Below are 19,262 nucleotides of genomic sequence, written 5' to 3'. Positions count from 1 at the left end.
AAAGTGAATTGAGTAGTGTTCCTTTATAAAAAGATCTGGTTGCTTTCTGTGTTTGGGTGGTCACTTCTTTTCAATATTAGGTTCAGGCCTCAATTCTTACAGCAGTTTGTTTGCTGCTAGTTGACACATCTCCTACCTTAACACTCCTCGGTATACTTGTCCAAAAGGTAACCATAGACAACCACTTCTGTTCCATGTTTCCATCCATTTAGGTTGGGTTTGCAGGACATGTTTTGTCAGTACATATATACTTCAAACTTGACTGGCTATGTGTGACTTTGGATGCAAACGACAATATGATATTCAATAGTGTGTCAAGTTAGTACAAATATTATCAACCATATCTATTTTCATTATGGAATTTTCAATTTATCATGATTTTGCATAATTGTTTTTATTTGTAGTTACTGACACAGAAAAAAAGAAAAAACATTGGAACAAATTAAGTGAACACAACATTTAATCCAAGACAAGGTATATTTTGATAAAATAAATGAATATATTCCTAAAATACTCAGAACTTACTATATACAAAACGATTAAAAAAGAAAATGATATATCAAAAGAAAAAGGATGCATGCATAAGTCTCATGTTTTCTTCACTCTTTTGTAGGCAGCTTTTAATTCGGCAAACTATGTGTTGCTCAAGACAAAATTCTTCAATTACTTCAATAGTGAAATTGAGTAAAACTTGACTTCCTTTAACATGGCTAACCCAAGGTATATATTGTCCATTTTTCCTTTCTCTGGATGCCCTCCATTTACGTCTGTAAGTATCATCATACCACCTAAATTCAATGTCACATTTTCTTCTTCCAGTGTTAATACTCTTCCAATAATAGGCTCATCTGTCCACTCATCGTGAGTTACCGCTATAAATGTAACCTCTTTGAACGAGTCACCCGACAAAATAGTTTGTTTCTCTTTGTTTTGTAGATGTTCTGGCTGCTCATTAGTAGGTTGTTCACAAACAGTAGTTTGTTGATGAAGCTCTTGAGTTTGTTTCTCTTTGTTACACAGAGTTCTTCTTCGACCAGCATAAAACTGTGCTATAGCACTGACAACAGTGACATTTTGCTTAATGTGTGTGTGGTTATAGCTGTAATGATCATAATTACACAACATTGTCATTTCCTAGCAAGGACATTGCTAATAACTTTGTTATACTTCAATGTTTTTTTTGTTTATTTGCTCAGAAGGATGCTATACCAATGGATAGTAACGACTTATATATTCTTTCACACGGAGTATTTGCTTTTATCAGATGTGGACTTGGTCACCAAGATCTGTACAATTCTCTACAGGTTCAAGTTTTTCTCCATTGTCTTTAATCCATCAAGTTTTGAACAGTAGACACATATATCAGTCCCAATGGCTACAAAAGGTTTTTCAACCATTGAACATTAAACAAATCTGGTTCAATTCACCATAGGTTAGTTATGACATAGTTCTATGCAAATTACTTGAAGTAATGACTTTAATGTCCTATGCTACAACATTGCTAATTAAGTCTCAAATACTTGATGCAAGATCCAATTGCAGCATGTGTCACTTAATTGAGTCAATAACAATGGTATCTGAACTCTTAGCTCACAAGGTACACTGTAAAAATTAATATGTCATTTTAACAACTAATTTGAGCTTACATGAATTAGCTACTATAGAGTATAGAATTCTTGTTTATTGCTCACTACGTAACTTGTTGGTATGTTGTTCCTTTAAAATCCAACAAAGTATACAATGATAATTCATGTAAATTCTATATTCCATAGTAATCCACCCATGTAAAGTACAAATTAATTGTTAAAATGACATATTATTTTTTACAGTGTAGTTGTAACTTAGACCAAATAACTTGAAAATAATGGAGACTTTGTGAAATCCATTCTTGTAAGATATCTATTAAATTGTCCTTATTTTTATTCTTTTTTTTGTACAGGTGGTATCTACAGGGTACTGTTGTTATGTGGGAGACTTATCAGCACTAAAGAAAATGTAGTCTAGTAATAGAACTTCAGACACAGACAATGATAGAAAGTGAACCTTTGCTCACAGAATTCAACTATCCTTTCCTACTTTTAACTAGTAACTTATATGCTGCCTCATCATCTACTTACATTCACTATATATCCTGAGTTGTACACACATATGTTCTGACTTGTGTTAATTTAGTTCATCAGACTCTTTAATTTAATGAAATAACTTGTTTTGTTATAAGATTACTGCATTATTAATATTTGTGAAAAAAATTGACAAATAATTCAAAAATGAGGACTAAATTTGAATGCATGACAAATTTTTGAACAATTACGTATAATTATGTAACACTCTGTCGCTGCCCTAACATAAATCACGTGGTCTAATATTATCAATTAATGATGTCATAACTGACTTGGATTACACGCATTTGATGTAAAGTAAGATTGGCGCAGCCAAGACAAGCCCAGTAATGAAAGAAACTAAGCTAGGTCTTTGTATTTTCGTGCTACTTTACTGCGTTTTTTTTCTGTTTGGAACTTATGGGTGCACTTTGATTATCCAACTTCACATCGCCAATGGAACTTATCTACAAGTTGTCTGGTTCAACAATTGATTGAAGAGAATTTGTCATATGTTCTAAAAGAGAAACCGTCTTTACCTAATGTAAGTAAAAGTGAAATTCGTTATAGAATAGAGACACCTTGGGGAGCACCAATAGTATGGGGCTGATACTGAAGCCAATGTATTAGCTAGACAACCAAAGGGAGTTTACAATGTAGCACTTAATATTGTTGCTATTGCCAAGTACACAAAGTTCTTACAACCTCTTATTACAAGTGCTGACAAGTACTTCATGAGAGATCATAATGTTACTTATTTTGTTATCTCAGATAAACTTGATGAAGTAGCTAAAGTGAAGACAAACCGTCATATTGTAAGTATTATGGAGAAAAGTCAAGGCTGGCCAAATAATACTTTAGTGAGATTTCAGTTTATTAATAAACACAGAGACGTATACCATAACATGAACTTTTTTTTTCAAATTGACGTTGATATGCTCTTTGTTTCTAGTTTTAATAGTGAGGCCTTAGGTTCAAGAGTAGGTACCCTACATCCTGGTGTTTATGGAAACAAAGACTATCATTCCCATATGACAGAAACCCTAAATCACAGCTTATATTAACCGATATGAAGGAGAGTACTATTTTGCAGGTGGAGTATTTGGTGGTTGTGTAAGTGAAGTCATCACTATGGCTGATATAATTGTCAAGAATATATTAAACAGATCTTCATAAATACAACTACATAGCTTTGTGGCATGATGAGAGTCATCTTAATAGATATTTCATTGATCACCCTCCAACTAAAGTATTGTCTCCGGAATATTGTACCCCAGAAGATTGGATAATCTCAACAAAACATCGACTTTTGGCTTTGAACAAAAACCATAAAGTTATTCGTAGTTAATTTTTAAACTTATTTCTAGTTGTTTTTGATACTTTCATGTTTATAACTGGTAACGCCGTTGCTACTCATTTGCTAGTCTATCGTTGCCGCCCCTTCGCTAAGAGAAAGGAAGGCTTTTGTGATACAAGCATATGTGACAAGATTTGCAAAAAGGACCACTTCTGTCACAACATTTGTGACCTAATTTAAGAAAAAAACACTGTAAAACATAACACAAACAGTTTTTGCATACATGTAGAGTGTTATGCATATATAGCAAATGTATGTATACAAAACTGAGATGTTGTAAATGTTTTAAATGGTTTGTTCAAAAATCAGGTACCAAATGTTTTAACAGAAGTGGTCCCTTTTTGCAAATCAGGTCACATATATTAGAATGTATGTTCGGTTTAGGGAGGTACTTTCCTGAGTGGGAGTCAAGCACAAATGAAAATTATATAGAGAAAATGTTTGCAATTCGTTTTTCATTGGTTGTGGTGTTGATGTAACTGACAGAGCATGACTATGGAGCACCCTAGAAAACAAAAATAAAGAATGATTTAAACGGATTCTCAATCAATTCTGTAATTGATACTTGATTGTTAAACCTATTCTCAATAGATTTTAGTCCAATGGTATGACTATGAATCATAGTCTTTATCGCCTCAGGTGTAACTTAATTTAGATAATTAGAACCTGCAATCTTGAAGATTTTGTGATGATAATGATGTGTTACTGAATTTATTGTTAATTTAAAATACTTGATACATTTTTTTTCATTAAGACAATGGGGGACAGTTACTGAGATCAGTAAAACGTGTTATTACAAGGAATGAAAAGATCATGATTGCAAGTTGTGCACTAAGGAGCTGCAATCTTCTTTTCAAATATATTAGAAAATAATACTTTAGTATCAAAACGAAACAAAAGTAAACAAACGTAATGAAGACGTCTCTACTTCTATAAACTACTTTCTCTGGATCAGTAGTTACTTTGATATTCCAAGTGCAGAAAGTTTCTGATTTAGTTTGCAATTAATCCTCTAATGTACCCTCTTATTGACTTGATAAATCTGACAGACTGACTTATTGTTTTATATTTTTACTTGATCTTATTAATATTCACTGTAAAAATTGATTGATTGATTTAGCTACTACTTGGAAACATAACCTATTTTAATTGCTAATGTACTATAAAATTGACTGTTTATGTAGCTAGATAAGCAGTATTAGTAATGCATTTAGTACTTGGTCTTGGCATTGCATGAAATTATGTGTAAAATAAAATAATAGCATGAACCCGATACCTTCAGAACTACTATTAATATAAGACACACTATATATAGCCAATGAGGACTGGCAGTCTCAACTAAATAAACCTTTAGATCCCTCATGTGAGACAGGAGGTAAGTTAGTAATATATAGACAACTACAACAGGAGCCATTGCCACCTAGTTATGTGTTTGCCAATATGACTGCGAAGAGATGTTGGACTATGGCAGCCATATGTGGGTCATCTGCCCCTTTGTTTACATGTCTAGCAGTGAGGGGATGTTTTCATGTACCTAAAGATACCTCTAAAGGATAAACTATGTACTCTTTGTAACACAAATTCAGTGGAAGATGTACCTCATATTTTTGTCCTGTTCTGTCCAAAGTACAATAACATATATTTCAACTTTACAACACAATCACTTCCAAAGAACCATCCTTTTACTCACTTCCCCACACAGACAAACTCACTATCATTTTATCAAATGAATTCAGCCATATGTCATCGATGTATCTCAAGAAAGATTGAATTTAGTTTTGTAATCATTTAATTTTGTTTTCCTTTTCATGTTTTGTATAGTCACCGTAAGTTTATTACGTAATCCAATTTTTTTTTTTATTTATCACATTACTTTATCTTATTTTGTAACTAACTTGTCACTCGTAAGCCGAAGCAACTGAAGGGTCCATCAAAATCTTACCTTGGTTTCTCTCTCTCTCTCTCTCTCTCTCTGTGTTGTGTGTGTGTGTGTGGGTTTGGTCCACTTAGAAATTCGATAATTGGTTAAGGGAACATGGAACACAGGTATGAAAAAGCACGTGATGATTTATATATGTCACGCTGAAATGTTTACTCGTTTAGCAATGCAATAAACTTGAAGAAAGGAAAAGCAAATACATTTAAACCAATGAAAAGATAAGACGTCTAGAGAAGTGTGAAAGTGAATAAGATCAAAGACTACGTTAGAACTAGGTATATAGAAATTATACTACAAATACTAAGAGTTTACTTTATCCCAGATAGACATGAAGGTCAAAACCCGCATTTGTCGTTAAATCTAGCCTATCACTTTAGAATAATCATATTGTTAAATAATACCTAATCAATTTTTACAATGACAAATGAAAAAGTATGATGTTTACTTTATATCCAATCTGTAAAAACATATATTGGGTGAATCAGCAACTCATTTTTACAGTGATATACAGTAACACTAGTTGTGATTTAGTTCCTGACAGTGACGTCGTGTAATTATATGTTGTTAGAGAGATTAGATCTAGACTAGAGATGAAAATCGAAGTATCTCGGTCGTATATTAACTGTCGCTCGCACTGTTTGCGATTTACGCATTGCGGGCTGTCTTTATACTAGTAAATACGGCTCTCTAGACGTACAAGTTCAATGGAAAATGTATGGTGAGCAGTATCTACCTGCATCAACAAACGCAACAAGAAAACTGAACACAGTGAGCATGATATACTGTACACATACCTACACTACTACATGGGCGTTAAAGAAAGATTTCCAAGAAACTTGTTGGCTAGTTTTCCCTCTGACTTGTTATCCTGAGAAGGAAGGACATTTCCCAAGGAAATACAAGACATTTCTCACACACTTTAGCTAAATATGCTGACGATCATGCTACAATGACAAAACATGTGAGAACATTAGTATGGCACTGTCCAGTCAATCATTATGTTGGTGGATTGCTGTAGGATGAAAGGAATAACATTTGCTTTATTGTTAGCTATTTTCCAGCAATAGACGATTGATACTGGACTGGGAGTCAGCTCTGAAAGCAAATATTTTAAGCCTAACTTGATCAATTGGTAGACAAGATTTGTCTAAGAGTATGTGGCAAATAATGTTAAAATCATTTCTCCTCATATGGTCACATTTAGTCTGTTTTTTGAAGCAGCAGAATATCCTTATATTGTGGATTGTCAATTAAAGACTGGCAAGGCTATCTGAATATCATAGATAGTAATATACCACTTGTTTGTTATGGCAACAACATGGAAGTTTCACTTGTTAGGAACATTTCAAAGCAAATCAATCGTGGCTAGTGGAAGCTTGATCATATCTATCTGTCTAATCTAACTGATCATGATTTAAATATATTATCGGCTTAGTTTCTAGATACTTGTCAAATTGGACAAAAAGTTTTAGAAGAGGTTTCTAAGCCAAAATTGCTTTAAAATTGACTAACCAAGTCTATCTGGCTTCACTTAAGGACCGGTTTTGCTGGAAATTTTTTTTTTCATTCAGAGAAGCACCCAAAAATTGTAAAAGATAGACAATTTGGAAGAAAGCATTGCAGTGTGCAGTGTCCTCTGCTGATAAATATATTGGAAATGATAGTCTAATATTTTTGTCTACAGACTCAATATGGTAAAGGAAATGGCTATTAAAAATATGGTGCAAGATTTCGAACATTAAATAATAATGTAATTCATATACATCATGTTAAGACCAAACAAAGTTAAGAATGCGTGAAATAGAAGGAGTTTTATCTAGTTTAGTTGACCTTATTATACTAGCAGAATCTTTTTGTACAAGTAAAGAGACAGTGGATACTCATGGATTGCTAGTCTTTTGTGTGGTCCTCTACCCAATAAACATATTATTGATAGTCGTACCCTGCACAATGGATGACTTGAACATTATTCATATATAGTAATATATTAATTATAATTCAATTTTGTAGTAGTACATTTAAACAGTTAGTTTAATTTGGTTATTAAAGTGATTCATCCTTTTATCTTGGCTGTGCTTATGTTTTTTTTCTGACATTCAAACTTTTTTCTTGGTAAAGCTATATGTAGTCTTAGGAGAACATGGTAATTTTTTTTTCTTAAATTGGACCATAAACAATGGTAAATGAGATCATTGGGCTATACAATAACTCAAACATTACTCTCTACTTGCCTTCCTGATCATCAAAGGATATCAATAAAATATTGTATATTATGTATAATTGTGTTATATATGATGTTCTGCATGTAGTAACATTTGTAACTTCTGTAATCAGATTAAACATGTGTGAACTTGTTTTTTTTTGGCTGACAGTAGTGCCCAATGTCAATAGTGTGGACATAGTAAATATTAATTTTAAATCCAAATTGGAATGGGAGTTACTTCACATAAGACCAGACTAAGGGGTTATGGCAGTTAGGTATAGTTATACTACAAACAAGGACTTGTGGCAGGGACAAATTAGACACATGTGCTTAGGTATTAAAATATTATATCCGTCAATTCAATTTATGTAGAAACACTACTAATTCAGTAATAATTACATATACATACATATATATGTACTATAATTTTTGGACTTGAATACTATGTGTAGCTATAATGATGAAGTAGCTGTACTTAGTAAATTTCTTGGTGTATACATAGTAGAAAGCATGGTCACACAACCCCACCCCTCATAAATATACCACGTATATTATTGTGTAAGGGTATGTGCATGTACAGCAGATATACACAAGTACTTTATTTACATCATGAATAGAAATGATGCAATGAATTACTAAAATACACAAGTTAGAAACTCAGTATCCATATAATTTTGATTTAAAATTGTTCTTTTATTTAAATCAATGAGCTCTTGTTTTAATCACGACTTCTTTTCTTGTAAAAATAAAGATCTTTCTCTAAACATTTAATCTTTGCTTTCAATATTTCAATATCCTGCTAGAATTAGACAGGTCTTCAGTATGAGCGATGTGATCCAGTAATGTATTAACATCTTGAACATGCTCCTGTAATATTATAATAGTAGTTGTTAATAGTAAATGTTTTCTTTAATTTAACTTGGTTTTTTTTGTTGGTGTAAATTGGTATGGAAATTGTAATAATAGACAGTATGCTGAGTTGCTAACGTTACGCGTTGTATAACTGACTCAGAAAGGGTCTTGCTAAATCTACAAGCCATAAATAATATATTTACATCAAGTGTACTGACAATTAATTAATAGGTTTTGGACTTTGTTATATTCATCATGTATTACACTGGTGTATTAAGCCCATCACTATCCTTGTTAAATGTCATATTGATGAAAGTCTTATGCTAAAATGTTCTATTTTATAGTACATGTAATGTATATCTGTCTTATCTGTTACTTTACATTTATAAAAAATATATGACTATTCATTAAACACAAATATCAGAGGTAATACCATGTAGTTGCTAAGCAAATGATACTATTATATGTAAGGAGTTATTGTTATGGACCTTTGGTGTCTTGTGAATTTTCCATTGGTTGTCCAACTGAGACTGACGTATTAGTCTTTGTAATATAATAATTTCTTCTTCTCTGTTTTTGTAACTGAACTTCCACAATTTTACTAGCTTTTTCTGGTTCTTTTATCTGTTCCTCTAATTCAATAATTCTTATTACTGACTGCATTAAAAAAGACAAAACTTCAGATGATGATAATTGTGACAGACAGGCTTCAAGTTGGACGAGGTCTTGTCCTAGTAGCTGGTATGTTTTGATTTATGTAATTGATTATTTTTAATTGAATACTGGTCTCTAAAACTTCTAGCTTGTCATTCAACTCTTGTAATCTAAAGATAATTAGTATATATATATATAATATATATAAATTATGAAATAACACTCTAATATCCTGTAGATCGGGAAACTTTTGCGTTACAAAAGTTTCATGTAAAAACAATTTACGTGTTAAAAAACTTCGAACATAGAGGCGTGTATGAAATTTTATGAACACTCTATTCTTTCAATGTGTAATATGTTCGCTGTAATTTATTTTCATACATTGTCCAATGTTTGAATTTTTTGTTAACACCAAACTTTCCCCGATCTACGTATTGCAAATATCTGTATTTTTTAAACAGTATACTGGTAATTTAGCTACATGATAACATAATACTGTAATAGACTAATGTTGATGACAATATTTTTGTTCATGTTTTAAAAATATCACACAATGTATAGTACATGCATTTCATTACATATACATGTACATCATAAATCATTTATAAAGCTTGATCACAAAAGGAACTGGTATTTATTAATATTATTTATTAATTATTCATAACGATTATTATTTACTATTAATACCTTTCTTTCTTCGTCTTTAGAAGGAACATCACCAGTTGATAAATTGTCTTCCATAGTTTGAATTTTCTTTGAGAGTTCTTTGCTATTAGTAAAATATAAAGTTAGTGCCAGAAAAATACCAACACTGACTGTTTCTTTGTCAAACTGTCAAGTTCTAATTGAAGTGAACTTATTGACTGGTCATCAAGAGAATCTTTAAAGGGATAAAAATAATTATAGTTAGAATCTCAATAGGTCAAACTACAGCAATCATTATAGTAGTTCAGATCTATAACAATCATTAATATTGTATATAAGCTCTTTTGCTCTTACTTATTAGAGAACCAGGTAGAATGTACATTGTCAATTATATGTATTAAAACAGCTTAACTTGTGTATATGTAATACATGTTAACTGAGTGCTTTGAAATACCAAACCTAATAAAAGAAATGTAAATCCTGCTAGCAGTAATTTTATCATTTTACTAATTATTATCACTTCCTAGCACTGGTAGTCTATTATACATGTACATGCACACTTTGTTCGTGTATGATAATAAGTGTAATAGGAAGGGTCACAATATAATAAACACATTTAAGTCAGGACACATATGAGAAGGAGAGTGTGAAAGTCTCTCACATTAATTAAAATAGCAGTTAGGTATTAAACTTGTACTTAATAAGCGAGGGTCACTAGTACATGTAGGTTAGTAGCTGTTTCTTAGCTATTATCTTACACATCTTTGGTAATTGTTGTTAATGAAACTTTTTGCTTCTCAATAGCCATTTTTATAAGCTAAGCAGAAAAAGTACTATATGTAGCCACGTTCATAATATATTCTTTGAGGTTGTGGGTTCTAAGAAGCATTCCTAAGTGTGACACAGATAGATAGATAGATGTTTCTCCATGCAACAATGATTGCAACACGCCTCAATTATCATTCTCTCTTCCTAACAACTGTCAGTCTATGACTGTAAGTAAGAAACACTAATTAACATTATTATATTAATGTAACCTGTCTTTTCAGAAAACCTAAGGTCTATTAAAACAATCCTGATTACAGGGGTGTCCTTATTTTTTCATTGTCCACATTAAATATGTTATTGTGTACAGTCTGGTTACACATTTTTATATGTGTAATAGGAAGTGGTCACAATATAATTTAATAAACACATCTCAAGGACAAGTAATTAAAATGACAAAGGATGAAACTCACACACAATTAGCTGACAGGTCATGCTCTCTAGAGTTTATGTTTCTACATTAACTTTTGAGTGAGGCCCGTAAGTGAACAACAATTTTGTCTTAAATGTGCTTATCATCATGTTTTCTGTTTAAAAGACATGTTTTTTTTTAAGATAGCCCTTGCTATATACCATTATATCTTATAACATGAATATATGTATGCAATATGTAGCTGTGGCTGCTTGTGACCCTATTATACTAGTAAGTCACATGCCTACTTTATGTGTTCTATTTTAAACAACTCTTGAGCACTCTATTTGGCATTTTGATTAATTCTAGTATACCGTAAGGGTACAAATTTTCGAGGGTTTAAATTTTCGTGTTTTTTTAAATTTTGCTTTATTATTTAAATTTCGTGGGTATTAATTTTCGTGTTTAGTGGGTGTGAAGTATTAATTAATGGTGTGTGTCAGACACGTGTTGTGAACACAAGCGTGATTTTCCCCGAAGTATGGTTACGTATTCATTGATCCATGGTGAGAGGGTACCATGTATACAAGAAACTCTGGGAGGCAGTTGAACGGAGAAGTACTTCAGTGTAAAATAGAAAGAAGTAACCCTTTACAGTAGCCGTTATTTACACGCTTTATTGAGATCATGTGATTATGCGTGGGTGGAATAAAAGTAAATTTCGTGTTAAAACAACAACCTACGAATATAGCGAAATTAAATCCCCCACGAAAATTTAACCTTACAGTATGTGAGGTTTCACACTCTATCCTTACTTACCATTATTCTCATGATGCACTCCTTTTAGTATATTATATCATTTATGGTAAGAAGATAGTTTATCTTCAAAGGGGACATTTCAGAAAAATTACTTTATTGTTATGGAATATATTGTATATCAAACCCTCGTAGTGTTGTCTTTGTTTTTATCAGATCAGTTAGTGACTTAAGTTGATGAGATAAGTGTAATATTTTTGAGATGAGACCGTGATGGCGTGTTTCTCTTCTTTATCTCTAGTGATGACTGTTCCTTAAGTAAATGTTCATGATGAGCTATAAGTGCTTCGCGTTCTTGTAGATCCTATTAAACAAAGTAAGTATACTCTTTTTTAAGTTAAAGTACATGTACATATGTACAAAATAATAGATTTTATGACCAGTCTTGGCCACTAATCAGGTATAATGATAGTTGGATCATTTGAGCATTAATAGTATATATCAGTTAGATCAGATTAAGGTGGACAATCAGACTGAGATCTACCAATCAATTGTAAAGGATGCATGCTCTTCCATGACTACTACTACTATAGAGGGCGTAAATAGACAAATAAAAATTTTGGAATTTAAAATTTTTTAATGCAATTCTAAAAGACTTTCTATATCTCATCAAAGATTTGTACCAACAAAAATTTTCCTGCTATAAAGTAACTCCCTAGAGAAGTTAACAAGCTCTTTAGGCTTTGTCTTCAGGCATATTTCAGGTTTCGCACTTTTGTTAAGATTTTAATGTTTTAGCTGAGTGAAATCCCTGCCCACATCCAACATCTATACGTATAAAACATTTAGTTTCAGGGGTGGAGACAGCTACTGAAAAGTGGGGGGCCAAGTGCTTAGTGAAGAATCAGATAGATGTAAATGAAAATCTTATTTTAAAAAATAACTAAAAATTACCAAAGTGAGGAGTGCAATTCGTCATGCATACTTGTATATCAAACAGTCAAAATCAAACAGTAAAAGGGCAGAGACCCACCTCCCACTTTCAAAAGTGGAGAGGCTCCAGCCCCCCTGCCCTCCCCCCCCCCCCAGTTCTCTACCACTGTGTTTGTATATGAATGTACTTTGTATTGATATGCTATGGACTGTAAGCACATGATTTATTTGTCAAATGTTGTCCCTATATATATATAGATATAGTTGTCGTATTGCAGCAATTGTCTTAATACCAAAGACTGGAAAGTTATCAGTAGCTGTGTATTGCTTTATAAGTGCTTTCTCAATTCAATGAATGCTAAAATACAGTATGAATATGAACCAATTGTGACCCATTATAGACCTTCACTATCCTAAATATAAGCTAATATAGATAAATGTACATGTAAATTTACATATACATGTATATGCAAATTTACATATACATGTATATGTAAATTTACATATACATATACATGTAAATTTACATATACATGTATATGTAAATTTACATATACATATATATGTAAACATACATATACATGTTTATGTAAATTTACATATACATATATATGTAAAAAAACATACATATACATGTACATGTATATGTACAGATACATGTACATGTATATACATGTATTCATATATTAATGGTACACAAATACCTTCTGAATTGTTCAAGGCTTTGCCTTTCTTTAGCTATTTTGTTTAGCTCTTTTTTGAAACCATTTACTATAGTCTGTGGACATATCACTATAAAAAACAAGATTATTTTTTTAATATAATACAACAACAACAATAATATAGTAAATTAGATTACAATCAAAGACAAAGATAACATTACACAATTTGACTTGTTTCATCACATCATATACATGGACATTTACAATGTACTTGAAAATGAAATGAGTCACATGACTTTGAAAGCTCTTCAGCAAAGGCTTGATTGATTTTAGTAAATGATCTACAAGGGTACTTCTTATATGTGCTACATTACATGTAGTATATGTACATGTATGACATGTACATTGTAATCATATTGATTGTGTCAATTTAATGTACATGTAACTCACCTATTAATATATCTGTTGTCTCTTCTATTTACTTGACGCAATTTTTCTCTGAGCAAATGCAACCTATATATAATAAGACAACTAATACCACACTATTAATGTATAGTTTGTACATGTTTAATAATTGATTATATACATTTAATAAATGCTATAACAGTGAATTAAATACCAACATGGTCTACGTACATGTCATCACATATAGTATGTTAATAAAAGGTGCTATGTCAAGGTTACCTCTTGTGTCTTAACTCGAATGACCTGTCCTTGTTGGTTCTGTTTTCCTGTGTCAGAGTACTTATTTGTTGATGACATTGTTTTACTTCAGTTTCAAGTTTTTTCTTCTTGTCAATTTCCTCTTTACATTTTTGTTGTAAAAGTGATTGCTGGTTCCTAAGACGTTGGACTTCTCCTTCTAACTCTGCTAATCTTTGCTCACTTTTCTCTCCCACTTGTAAGAGACGTAGTGTGTCTCTCCGTCTTCTCTGAAGAGTGGATAATTTTGTCTCTGTATCTTTCAGCTTCCTTTGTAGCTGATTCTCTGTTTGTGATATTTTTTGAGGTTGTTTTCTGTATTTTTTTTGTCATGTGTACATTGTGCAGTGGGTGACCTACATGTATTGGAAATAATTAAAATTAATGAGAAATTCATTAAAATTATAATAACAATAGTATGTACATGTACAAATAGGTATATGAATAAATAGATTGGTGATATAAATGATATTACTGAACAAATGGATTGGTAAGTGATTATGGTAACATTACAAATGCACTGTACCTTTGTAACTTGTTCTTTAAGTGATATAGCCTCTTTTTCTAAAGTGGTAATTTTCTTCATATAAGCTTGATTAAGACATTTAACAGTTCTAGTGTTCTTTACAAGCTCGTGTATTAAATCCTCTTTAAACCTAGCAGTTAATGAAACATACAACATATACCTTTTGCAAACTTACTTGATTTTTAGTGAAAGTGATTGTAGTTTGTGCTGTTCCTCTAAATAACTGTAAAATACCCAAAATAGGACAATGTCATGTACATGCAAAGTAAATGTAGATATTAGCATAAATATTAAAGATAATACTTAGAATTAAGGACACATCTTAAAATTAAGTTTACTTAATAACATGATGTCTATGTTACAATATGGCAGTATTATTGCATGTATTTATGTATGGTTGAAGAACAAGGACGTGTACCATTTTTCAACAGCCTTTAATTTTTCCTGTGACAGTAATAGACTGTATTCAGACATTTTATAGGCTCCAATGGTGGATAAGATGATGAGAATGGTGACTCGTGACTGATAGTATTATGTTCATTAACAAAGTGGTGATATGATCTAGTGCTATGTCACAGCTGTCTTCCAAGGGTTCCTAAATTATATGTAAAGAAGGGTACATATTTTATATTATAAGAAGTGGAAGAGAAAGTTGAATGCTCAAATAATGTTTAGTGGTACAAATGCTGATATTGGAACAAGTACTTGTATATTGAGTAAATTATAATGTTTTAATTTAAAAGTGACATATTTTAACACATATGTACATGTACATTTACAATACATACATGTGTACATGTACATGTAATAGTTAGAGTGCATACTTTACCTGTATACTGTGAACATTAATCTTTCCATGTAGTATATTGTACAAATGGTCTACATAATCAGATGATGGGATTGTGTGGTGAGGTTGGAATGTTATCTCTGTCTTATGATCACAGTTTTTTTTTGTATTTCAGCTGATCCTGTAATGCTCTTATCTGTAACATAAAAGTATAATGCCATTGTCTATATTGTATGCATTGTACACACTAAAATAGGCTACACAAAAGACTATACTCAAAATAGAATCAAAAGGTGTTCCATTATCTTAATGACTAGCTTCATACCTAGCTGTTCATGAAAGAAATGAGCACCTGGGTTGAGGCTACATGTACAGTCTCCATTACACAATGACATCAAGATATGACATATCAATATAAAAAGACTAAAAAGCACATGGAGGCAGCTGTACAAGCATCTCAGTATGCTCAATTCAAATTTGAAGTTGCTTTAATTTACTTTAGATGTAGTGTACCTACTTTTGACTCAAAGTCTCACTATTAAGACTAGATAGCTTAATATTGAAACATATTAAGGTATCATATTATGTTACATATATTCATCTTAACCAACAGACTGAAATTTCACTCAAGTATTATTCTGACCAACCATAATTTTTCTCCATAGTACTTACAATAGAATGGTTTTGTCATCACTTAGTTATTTCATCAAAATTATCTGAGATGACAAAATAAGTAATTATAAAAAGTACAAAATAAGTCCCATGCATTTTAAGTAATTACCAGCAGATGTAATAAGTTGTGAGAACTTAGAGTATTTGGCATTGGTGACAATTTTAAGTCCTATATTGTCAATCTTGTACCTGCCCATTGTATAAGTGCTCTCGAGGTGTCTCCATTTTATTTTGTATCTTACAGTGGCTCACAATGGGGTAAAGTAAGTTCTTTATTAAAGTTGCTTTAAGTCTTGAACATTTACCTGAAGAGGGTTATAATCCTTACTGTGATTAACCTGATGTGTTCTAGAGACTGGTAAGTTGAGTTAATGGCAGATACTAGTAATTATTACCAAGTGATGACCGGTAATGGTTGTATAAGATAGTGTTTTTAGATAAAACAAATGTGTGCTTTATTATAATAAGATTCATTGCTATTATGTGTAGGTGGAGTACTCATTATCATAGTAATACAAAAAAGACCATTTTAAAGGTATCTTTCTTGAGCTTTTGTAGTTTGCACCTTTAGTGTTGTAGCCAGGAAAAAGTGGATCTTGACAATAAACTGACCCCATGATGTATAATCTGGAATTCAGGATGGCCAATCACAATCACAATAATAATAATAATTCCAATAATTGCATAGCGAGTAACCACAAGCTGGGTTTAAGTTGTTACAGCAAAGTCTTCAGACTTGTTTCTTTCAAAGTAGTATTATAAAGAGAGAGTAATGCAACTAAATTAAAACTCCCTAAAAAGACAACTTGCATTTGTGAGTCACTGTCTTGAATTTTGAACAGTGAGTTTACATATGATAAAATTGTCCAGTTTCTGTGCTCAAAAAACAACAGAATGCATGTGTGCAGCAATCAAGAAAGTTACATTTGAAACTATTGCAAATTTGTACAGTTCTTAATTATCTATGATCATGCCCAGGCATCATCTTAACTCTTACTTAATCAAAGTGAGCACACATTTCAACGATGAGTTTAGAAATTAAGACTATGATGTTGTTATGGAGAGGAATTGTCCAAGTACTTTTCTCATGACACATTGATAAGTGTTCAAGTAGTTATTGAGGTTTTAAGAAGTAATCCTGTTTAGCATTGTGGTCTGTGCTTAAAGCCAATCAATGATGAGTCAGAAAGTTCAATTATATCTGACTCTTGTTTAACTGGTATCATTTCCATTGTGTTCATTTAAAGTCTTCTCCAAAGACAAGGCTTGGGTTTTGTTTGTAGTGTTATACTTGATTATTGATTACTCTTTTTCTTTTTTGTTATCTATAATTCCTCTATTCATAATTATTATTTATGATTCTGTGATTATTATTTATTATCTTATTATTCTTAATTTTATTCATATATCTACTCTCGTGGTGTGGTTTCAAAAACTGTCCTATAGGCACTGCCATGACAGAAGCCAAGTTGTGCCTTTATGTTTTCTTCATACTTTACTGCGTTTTGCTTCTATCTGAAAATTACTATGTGGATTTTGATTATCCAACTTCACACAACCTATGGAATATGTCTACAAGTTGTCATGTTCAACACCAGAATTTGTCACATGTTGCAAAGGAGTTACCATCTTTACCAAAAGTTAGTAGGAGTAAAATTCGTTATAGAATAGAGACACCTTGGGAGCACCAATAGTATGGGCTGATACTGAAGCCAATGTATTAGCAAGACAACCAAAGAGAGTTTACAATGTAGGACTTAATATTGTTGCTATTGCCAAGTACACAAAGTTCTTACAACCTTTTATTACAAGTGCTGACAAGTACTTCATGAGAGATCATAATGTTACTTATTTTGTCATCTCAGATAAACTTGATGAAGTAGCTAAAGTGAAAACAAACCGTCATATTGTAAGTATTATGGAGAAAAAATCTAGGCTGGCCAAAGAACGCTTTAGCAAAATATCAGTTATTAGTGAACATAGACATGTCTACCATGATATGAACTTCATGTTTCAAGTTGATGTGATATGCTCTTTGTTTCTAGTTTTAATAGTGAGGCCTTAGGTTCAAGAGTAGGTACCCTACATCCTGGTTTTTATTGGAAACAAAGACTATCGTTCCCATATGACAGAAACCCTAAATCAACAGCTTATATTAACCGATATGAAGGAGAGTACTATTTTGCTAGTGGGGTATTTGGTGGTTGTGTAAGTGAAGTCATCACTATGGTGATATACTTTTCAAGAATATATTAACAGATCTTAATAAATACAACTACATAGCTTTGTGGCATGATGAGAGTCATCTTAATAGATATTTCATTGATCATCCTCCAACTAAATTATTGTCTCCAGAATATTGTACCCCAGAAGATTCGATAACTTCAACAAAACGTCGACTTTTGGCTTGAACAAAAACCATAAGCTATTCGTAGTTAGTTTTTTAAATTTAGTTTACTTTCTAGTTGTTTTGATACTTTCATGTTTATAACTGGTAACATCGTTGCCACCATTATTAGTCTATCGTTGCCGCCTCTTCACTAAGAGAAAGGAAGGCTTTTGCAATACTAACATATATTACTCGTCATAATGGTAAAGTATATGACAAACTGTAAACCACATCTCTTATTGTGAAAGCAACTGTGGAATGCAATGTAGCCTCTTGTTGTAGACAAAATGCATTATAATTATGTACACAATAATTACATGCTGTACATGAAGCTTTTTACTATTTTTGTGTACAAACCAATTACTAAATATTGCAGCTCAGAATGACACACAAATCACAAAATTCATTGAAACTTAAAGGAACTACACAAAACAACTTTATAATCCTGTGCTACCAGTTGTCTGATTTAGTTTGCTAACGTACCCTCTATTGACTACCTTATAGGAAGCAGTAACATGTTCTTCTTATGAATAATTGATAAGTCAAATACTAAGGTAAAGGGGTCAATCAAATGATTTGTCTGTATATAATAGTGCTTAAAAACATAGATACATTTAACTCCATTTATATGTAGCAGTAGATACATCTAAAACAAAGAAATCTACATAATTTAGAGCCATCACAATCAACCCTGAGTGTGTACCATATAAACAAACCTTGTAAACAAAGATTTGACAGATCATAAAACACCTTCTGTCTATGTATAATCTTTGGCTAAAGATTATTATGCAAATGTTTGAGGAACTACAATATTTCTCATAATAAAAGACCATTGCATGTACGCTGCAATTGTATCTGTATATGTCACCTTACCTCTTGTTGCAAACTGTGTTCTTTGTCTGTTAATGT

General features: G+C 31.8%; 1 protein-coding gene across 1 annotated transcript; it reads left to right on the top strand.

The window, feature by feature from the left end:
• Positions 1–1,570: 1,570 nt before the first annotated feature.
• LOC121392028 (histo-blood group ABO system transferase 1-like) lies at positions 1,571–18,375 on the top strand. The gene is given in 4 exon segments (XM_041523433.1): positions 1,571–1,597; positions 17,631–17,899; positions 18,010–18,209; positions 18,212–18,375. Coding segments are annotated over 4 exon segments (660 nt in total).
• Positions 18,376–19,262: the final 887 nt, after the last annotated feature.

This window comes from Gigantopelta aegis, unplaced genomic scaffold (genome assembly GCF_016097555.1).
Source record: "Gigantopelta aegis isolate Gae_Host unplaced genomic scaffold, Gae_host_genome ctg3286_pilon_pilon, whole genome shotgun sequence".
Taxonomy (NCBI): Eukaryota; Metazoa; Mollusca; class Gastropoda; order Neomphalida; family Peltospiridae; genus Gigantopelta; species Gigantopelta aegis.
The sequence above is the reverse complement of the archived record's forward strand: the minus strand, read 5'-3'. Positions and strand labels throughout refer to the sequence as shown.